The sequence below is a fragment of the Ylistrum balloti genome, unplaced genomic scaffold (assembly GCF_031769215.1).
Source record: "Ylistrum balloti isolate Yb309-2 unplaced genomic scaffold, AGI_CSIRO_Ybal_v1 Utg370160, whole genome shotgun sequence".
Taxonomy (NCBI): domain Eukaryota; kingdom Metazoa; phylum Mollusca; class Bivalvia; order Pectinida; family Pectinidae; genus Ylistrum; species Ylistrum balloti.
Genome location: NW_026782156.1, coordinates 797,024 through 806,323, shown reverse-complemented (window position 1 = coordinate 806,323; position 9,300 = coordinate 797,024). Strand labels below are relative to the sequence as shown.

At 33.0% G+C, this 9,300-nt stretch overlaps 1 protein-coding gene across 1 annotated transcript in view; it reads left to right on the top strand.

Moving 5' to 3' along the window:
* Positions 1 to 1,104: 1,104 nt before the first annotated feature.
* LOC132550993 (serine/arginine repetitive matrix protein 1-like) overlaps positions 1,105 to 9,300 on the top strand; it is a 53,667-nt gene continuing 45,471 nt past the window's right edge. The window contains exons 1-2 of the mRNA XM_060215097.1: positions 1,105 to 1,191; positions 6,141 to 6,242. Of these exons, the coding sequence (XP_060071080.1) occupies positions 1,105 to 1,191; positions 6,141 to 6,242 (189 nt within the window). The remainder of the gene's footprint in view (positions 1,192 to 6,140; positions 6,243 to 9,300) is intronic.

Here is a 9,300-nt window from a genome sequence, read left to right as displayed (position 1 = left end):
AGTTTTCATGTTTGTAATCCAACCATTGGCTTTATACCTGTTTGTTGACTTGTTACTTGTTGGCTCCTGGCACCTTCCTACATCACTTAAAATCCCTCTTCAGTTTACAGGTATATAAGGAGGTTTGCTTATGGCCAATCACATTAAAAGCTGTTGAGATATCCTTGAAGGAGGTGTACACTTCAACATATAAAGGATAAATATCTTTTTTGTAGTGCTGAGTTTAAACGGTCAAATATGATGCATTACAAAAATATTGATTTTGAATTTCTATATGTTTTATAGGTATCTGGGACTGTTTTGATATTAGTATTATGTTTTTAGGGGGAATAAGTTCATTTTTGTTAGAATTATTGTGAAACGTTTTTCAACAGCAAAGTATAAATTCAATTTTATTCAGGAAGAAACTCATTTCTTATAATAATTAAGCTCACATTTTCCCATTGTTGTTCAGAAAAAAAGACAAGTTAAAGTTTGTTAAGGTGTAATTGCCTCCTGGTTTGGGGTTGTTATAGAATAGATATTTAGTACTTGCATAATTCTTCTTTTATTGATGTATATGTAATAGACATAAACCTTTTTTAATCATGTGACAAAAACTGTTTCTGGGTGTAATTCTATATCATTATGATAATGATTAATCTAAATGTAATACCGTCAGACAGGGATTGGAGCTTTGGATATGCAAATTCTTGATAGACTCTCTATTCAATTGTGTCTTGGTCACCAGTAATTAATTGTTCTGTTTAGCAAGTTTCAACCAAATGTTTTATTAGAATTTGTTCTGAATTATTTATGTTTTTGTTTTCAATCCAAACTGCAAAGTAACACAAGAATTTACCAACAATAAACCTGTACAATGTTGATATGCAGGTATACCTAGGTGACAACATTTTTTACCAATCGTAATAAAATGTCAAAATGTAGCAGTAATCTTCATAATCTTCACTTTTGTCCCACAGTCAAATTTAGATATATACTGGATCCAAATGCCTTTTTGTATTTCAGAAAAATGTTCAGGAAGAATTAAAAAAAAATAATAAAAAACCAAAGAGTTAGACAACTAACAGATTTACATTTTTTCCCCAGTGGTTTAACAACACCATGTCTTCAACAATGGTAGGGAATGGCTATCAACAAAACTACAACACATACAATGGCCAACCTCCTCCTGACCAGGGACAAAATGTGGTAAGGTATTCATAAAATTTTCTGTTGGATTTCAGAGTCAGACCTTGTCAAATTATGATATTCTATATTTCAGGAATATGCTTATTTTCTACCACTTTTCACATGTTTGACATAAATATTCCTGTTTCCTTTTCTGAAAAGAAGTTTCAAGCTACTGAATGAATTGTACATATCTTCATTTGATATTTTATATTTTCTTATGTCCCTTCTTAAAGTAATTCTTCTTAACCTTGTTAGAATACTGGACACTTGCCAGCTATGAAATGTATCAATATTGGTCTAATTGTTCACTGTATATAGGGTTGTAATATAATGTAAATGCTTTATATTGCTAGGTGACAAGAATGTTTGGAAACTACCTGTCCAAAAAACATTAATTTTTCTTTCTTTGAAAGTTGTAAATGGCAAATATCCAGCATGTTGAAAAGTGATTTTGTATCAGTGTTATTTTGAACATTCTGTGACATTAGTCCCTGGTTAATGAAATGTAGTGTACAGCTTTGTGATCTTGGCAAAATTTCAAGTTGCTCAAGGCTGAATTTTCCATTCTAACTTAATGCCCATACATATCAAATAAAACAAACTTGGGTCTGTCTCCACTAAACTCTGTAGTAAATATCTTTGCATTATTTGACCAAAACAACAACAAACAAAAAAAAACCCAAAAAATTAAGTGAATTTTTTTTTTTCAAAAAATGATACTGAGGCTTATTTTTTTTCAAAAGGGTGAAAATTTGCTTTAAATTTCAAGAGTTTTTTTTTAGAAAAAAATTGTGGAAATCAATGTATTACAGGTAGAAATATAAATGTTTATAAACAATGTCAAACTACATTAGCAATGCAGAAAGGCTGTAATGAAACATAACTTTAGAAATCTCCAAATGGCCTATTGAAAATTTTTGGCTCCTGCCTCGCTTCTTACTGATTTACGGCTTGTCCAGAGGAAAGCTGAAAGATTATCAGGAGTCCAAAAATTTTCAATGAGGCTTTTTTTGTGGTATTTTTTTCAAAAGGTACTTTGGCAAAAAATGTCTTTATTTTATCTTTTATTATCATTACAATCTTAATGTCCTGTCAACACATAAACAGTCATTAGGGCCATCAACCGGTGAATTTTGAAATATATGTATGCAGTACATAAGTACCTCGTCTAAATTACATGCGCAGTACTTTTATAAAATTGTGTGTACTTTTGATTTAAGTGAAATATTTCAGTTCATAGATTTAATTAGGTATAAAGCTTGCTAATGCTAAGTTATTAGAACACTTTTTGCTAATGGACTTTAGATTACCTAGTATACAAGCTTGAAAAAACAATTTTTTTCTGTCTAAAATCTTGTTTTGACATTCAAACATCTGGGTTTCGTGAAGTATTCATACGAGTCATAAAAGTATGAATAATTTCCATATTTCATTTGTCAAATATTTTTTTTATTTTGATCATATCTTTGATATTAATGATATTTTTTGGAGAATATTTTCAAAAAAATAATTCTAATGAATAGTTCTTGTCTGATTGGTGTTTTATATATAATGAGTATTATAAAGGAACTCTTCCTGGCCTGAAAACATGTTTGCAGTACATGTATTGAAAGTACCAGTGCAACAACTGCAAGAAGGGTCATTTACAATGTCAATTGCTGTTAATGAATAAAAAGTTGTGAGAACTTTATTTGTAATTATTTTGTATCAGAAACTAAATATTGATGATTAATCTTGACCTCGGTGCTTTAACAAGTTAATAAACTTGTTCAACCTACTACAGACAGTACTGTGATATATATATACAATTACAAGGCGCAAATTATCTGTTGAATCTTGGATATGTAGGCATACTTTTGTTGATGTTAAAGATATGTTTCAAATTAAAATGTCTTAGTCTTTGTGTGAGTATTGTTTTACCTATAGCATTTTTCTGTACTTAGTGTTGAGATGGGTCGGTCTTTAAAGGGTTTGAAACCCATCGGAACATTAATTTATACATATACTGTAGATAACACTGTTCACAGCTTACGCGTGTATAGAATTCGTAAACTATTAAAGGTACATAAAAGATTTAATAGAGATCTTTTAAAGCAGGTCTAGAAATATGATAGATCATGTCGATTTACTAGATCCATTATTGTGCAAGCTAATTTCTTAAAGCTCAATACCCCACATCTTGTTTTTATTTGTGAGTTCCTTGCCTGAACTTTGTCACGGGCCACAGTAGAACTATTCACATCGAGTTCTATATAAGACTGAGATGTTGGTTTAAATCTCACACCTGAATATATCTAAGGTTGGTGCCTTGTTCATAGGACCAGATTTGTTGTCATTGACAACCAGAAGAAAGACCTATTTGTTCCTCAATGACAGCAACACTATCAGTACTGCCATCATTTGATCATACCTGACAAGTCAGTCATGTCGTGTGTAGAATTAAAATACATAACCAGTTGGAGTAGTAGTCAGAACTTTATATTTGAAGTAGGAATTTTCAGATTTTCTCAGTCAGTAATAAATTCAACTGAATTATTGATTAGGTAGATATAAAAGCACACCTATACACTACTCAAAGCACACCTGTACACTGGTCAAAGCACACCTGTACACTGGTCAAAGCACACCTGTACACTGGTCAAAGCACACCTGTACACTATTCAAAGCACACCTGTACACTGGTCAAAGCACACCTGTACACTACTCAAAGCACACCTGTACACTACTCAAAGCACACCTGTACACTGCTCAAAGCACACCTGTACACTACTCAAAGCACACCAAGGTGATGATAAAAAGAATGTGACATCTATCTGTTTGTTACAAACAATTTTGTGTAAACAAGTTTTGGTTATTGAGGAATGGAACCTTTTCTTAACGAACTGTTACAAAAAATAAGTCAAATATATTTCGCATGAAATGCAAAATTTCTACCCCAAAATGTTAAAAACTAAAGAAATATACTGAAAGCTTAGATGTTTCAAATAGTTACCAAAAATACATTTTTATATATTATGAGTCTTGACACTTGAATATTGTTTTTAAACAGCTGAAAATTTACATGACAGATAAATAATGGTGTCAGCGCTATAGAATTTGACTCAGAAATAGCATGGTATATTGTTGAACAATATATGCTACCTGTATTTGTATAGAGACATACACAAGATGGTTACTTCTTCTTCAGCCAATCCAACCTCTAAATAATAATTATATATCAAATCCATTGTCTATAGATCCTAAACATGACACTCAAATCAACATCTATTGGGTCATCTATGTTTTAGGTTTTCTTTGTCACAATTAATTCATACACTTAGCAACCCATTACAAAATGATTTTTTATGAACAAGATCACTTAACGTTTAGTAACATTCTAAAGGCAAAAGAAAAAAATAAGTATTTAAACTGATAACTGATATACATGAGTGTTACCTTTTGACATAAAGCAAAGTTAGAGGTCATACTACTAAGATAGGAAATGGGGAGGGGAGTGTCACTCTGGCAGTATAGACCATATGTACTTTTTGCACAACATAAAAAACTTTATTCTTTTCTAAATAACATTTGTGAGTCACAAAGGTATTTAATTTGAATCTTTAAATATTTTCTATATACTACCAGAAAATTTTGGAGGAAGCATATAGTCGCTGCCACATTTGTCTTTCCATTTGTCCTTTCATGTCCGGAGCATAATTTTGCCCGCAGTTTAGCAAGGATTATGAAACTTGGTGTATACACTGGTCATACTGAGGCAATGTTCTGTGTACAAAATTCAGGGACCTTGATCCTTCAATTACTGAGTAATTGCCCTTTGATAAAATATCTTGTCCAGAGCAAAACTTTGCTTGCATTTAAGGTAGGATAATGAAACTTTGTGTATACATTGATCAAACAAAGACAATCTGCAGTGTTAGTGCTGCAACCCCAGAATTACAGAGTGATTGCCCTTCATTAAAGTTTTGTGTCCAGGGCATTAATTTACCTGCATTTAAATACACTAAGATATTGAAATGTGACATAAACATCAGTCACACAAGAGCAAGGTGAAGTTGTAATGTCACGGTCCATGATTCCTCAGATACAGAGTGATTGCCCATTCATTAACTTCACTCTTGTTTTAATGAGCTAAATACATGAGATATTCTGATAGATTGCATAAATAAGAATCTTCATTGACATTCACTTATATTAATAAACCCACGTATATCACCGGCAGTTTAGATTTTACATTCTGATACATTTTAAATGCAGATTCCTTACCTATTATATAATCAAATTTGGACAAACTTTCCAAGTTTTCTCTGGATCATCATTGCTAGAAATGTTTTATTGTGAAAGAGGTTTTATCTATAAATGATTACCTTCCTCAAATGAATTGAAGAATAAACACATATATGTATATTAAAATAGTGAAAATCATTATTATTATTATTGATTTCCTCATATTTTCAAAAACTGAGAAAAAAAAAGTTGATGTGATTTTACAATGAAAGTTGATTTGTGTGAATAACTGTTTGGAGTAGTTGTTTCCCTTTTATATGATAGAGACGAAGTATCTGTGAGCTTATAGATACGGGTTGGCATCCGTCGTCTGTCCTTTTACATTTCCTGACATCGCCATGTAGGCTTCTGAGAAAATGATGCTATTAAGTTCTTTTACATAAATTTTCAATTGACCTAGTTTCATAGCAACAGGGGTAAAGTATGTTGTCTTAAGGTGATTTTGAACAATAGCTGTTAATGTATCTTTGTATTCTTAAAAGAAAAACATAAGCTTTGCATTAATTCTGTTTAAATCTGACATCTTTGTAAAAAAGTCTATGAATCACTTTGTTCCAAAAAACGAAAAAAGAATAAAAATGGGGCTTGTTTCTTTTTTTTAATTTCAACTAAAGACCATGAAAACAAAGAATCACTTTAATGATTATTTTTAAGTTTCTATTGATGTATGCTGTTGATTACAGATCACTTCAGGTGTGGTGAGCAATAGTGATGAATACCGCCAACGGTTACGAGAAATTCTAGGCAGTCAACGTCAGAAGGAATATAATCGATTTTTACAAAAGGTTCAATTTCAGAATAGAAATGTAGAATACTAGATATTAAATATCCTTTAACCTTACATTAGTGGATGGTTAGGCCAGGTACTTACTTTAATGTGTTTGGCTTCAAACAGAAACCTGTTAACCTGGTATCGTTTCCCCCCTAAAATCTCTTTGCTCACAGGAATAATACTAAGTTTTCTGGAGGTGAACGTCATAGCCATTGTCTCTACATTCCCCGGAAATCTTTTAACTTTGTTATGTGGTAGTATATATATATAGTATAGATTTACCTTGCGATATTGACTTAGATATCCCTGCTTTGCTTGATATACCTGCATGTAGCCGGAATGTCTTTGACACAGCATTAATAAGTTTCTCTTGTCAGAAAAACAAACCTGTTATTTAAAATTCTCATTCTGTTTTCAGTTTTATGAAATAATATATTTCTTTTGCTTAATCAAACCAGATTAACAGTCAACAAAATGACAAGGTTTTATTATGTTAATATTAATTAATATGATTAGTATTAATATTATCTGCATGTTACAACAATGTATAGACCAGTGAAAAAGTAGTTATATACAGAGTTTAAAAATCATATCACCATTTGATCATTAATGTAAGTAATTGATATTTACCTAAATATTTGAAGTAGTGTATACATTTTTTATGTGGGGCCATGATTACTCAGTTGGTAGAGTATTGACCTACAGAACTTAGGTGAAAATCTGTGATGTGAGTACACCATAGTGTTTAGTGACTCTTAAAGAGCTGAGAAAGGGATCTGTGCTGTTGTAGTTGCACCCTTGGGCGAGATATTTTAAAGCAGTTGCTCTGGATGGCATGCAATGGGCCTCCTGTATATTGTTCAATGAGGTAGCCGCCAGCTACTGTCAGGAGACCCCACCTCAAAATGTCAATGGTTGCTAATGGGAGCAATACAACCAGCAAAGAAAATGTCTATCTAGAAGTCTTTTATTCAGGCAATATGTTAACAGCATGATTTATAAACACTTATGTCATTAAAATCAGTAAAAATCAATGATGAATGTCCATTCTATGATATGTAAAGGATGTTGTATTTCATTCAAATTTTAGAATTACATATGTGTATAATTATGTTCATGTTATCCTTATTGGTACCACTTGTGTACAAGTTACTACTTTATCTACAAGGTGTATTTCAATAGTACCATTAAAAGGACCAAAGTTTTGTAGGATTCTAAATAAGGACTATTGCATTGAAATCTCAAGGTTACACACAACCTGTTATTATTACAATCTTCAAGTGTGTTATTAGATGTTGGATTTTAAAAGTATATTACACAACTTTAAAAATAGTTTATTACATATTATGAAATAATTTTGTGTAATAAGCCAATGTCACCTATCTCTATATCTACTATCTGTCTGTACATGTCATCTGTCTTTATATTTACCACCTGTCTATAAAGGTCTTCAGTTTTCATCCTTACCACCTTTTCATAAAGATCACTTGTCTTTATATTTTCCACCTGTCTATAAAGGTCACCTGAGTCCTTATTGCCTTGATAGTAGCAAAGCCATATTAGCAGTGGCTAATTTTTGGACATCTGAGTTTATGGTGACTGGATACATAATAGTGAAGGCTGAATTATGGAACAGCTAGAGAAGTTAAGGGTTGGATTGTCAAACTTTCATATTAGCGGTAGCTGGATTATGGGACAGCCAAATTAATAGTAGTTAGGGAATGGGGTAGTCAGATTAGTGAATGCTAGATGGTAGGAAGGCTAGAATGGGAGAGGCTAGATAGTAAGACAGGCAAATTAGTGGAAGCTAGATGTTGGGACAGTCAGATTAGTGGGGGCTAGATGTTGGGACAGTCAGATTAATAGGGGCTAGATGTTGGGACAGTCAGATTAGTGGGGGCTAGATGTTGGGACAGTCAGATTAGTGGGTGCTAGATGTAGGGACAGTCAGATTAGTGGGGGCTAGATGTTGGGACAGTCAGATTAATAGGGGCTAGATGTAGGGACAGTCAGATTAGTGGGGGCTAGATGATAACAGTCAGATTAGTGGGGGCTAGATGTAGGGACAGTCAGATTAGTGGGGGCTAGATGTTGGGACAGTCAGATTAGTGGGGGCTAGATGTAGGGACAGTCAGATTAGTGGGGGCTAGATGTTGGGACAGTCAGATTAGTGGAAGCTAGATGTTGGGACAGTCAGATTAGTGGGGGCTAGATGTTGGGACAGTCATATTAGTGGGGGCTAGATGTTGGGACAGTCAGATTAATAGGGGCTAGATGTTGGGACAGTCAGATTAGTGGGGGCTAGATGTTGGGACAATCAGATTAGTGGGGGCTAGATGTTGGTGTGGATAGTAGGACAGCCTGATTAGTGGTAACTGGATAAATGAGGTTGAAATGAAGTAATTATATGTTGTCATGTCTAGGTAAAACAATGTAGATGATTGATTAGAGATGTGCAGGAAGCGAGTAAATATTTTGCCTTTAAAATACATATGTTTAATTGTATAGCCAATTACAAACAATACATGAATTCTCAGGGGGATCTAATTAAGGAAGATAATTGTTCAGTTTTTATATTGCATATTGTCTTGTCATGATTTGGCCGAGTTTAATTAAAATGTTTGTGAGGCTTGTGTTGTATTCTATAGTACCAGGTAGTGGTGTTTTGATAAGTTTTAACACTTGGTCTTGCCTGAATTGTAATGTTGTTAGTCTATGCACTAAGTCTACCCTGTGCTATGGATTGACACAAAGTGCACATCCGTATATGTATAAGCTAAAATCAATGATGAGTATAAAATTGTCCTATATTTGGTAATATCCCTGTTTCATCTGACACAGAATGGTCGATATCCTTGGGATTGAAATCTCGATGATAGTGGATGAAAATTGAACACGTTAAGCTAACACATATTCTACATCCAGCAACACAGCAGTAAAATTACATTTTCATCAGCCACTTAATGTAGAAAATCTTTAGACCCTGTTTTGTATCTCCAGTGAGCAAAAAGGTCAACTGTTGACATTTTGTGAGTCATCTTTATCTTTATTTTCATTTATTCCAGTCCAGA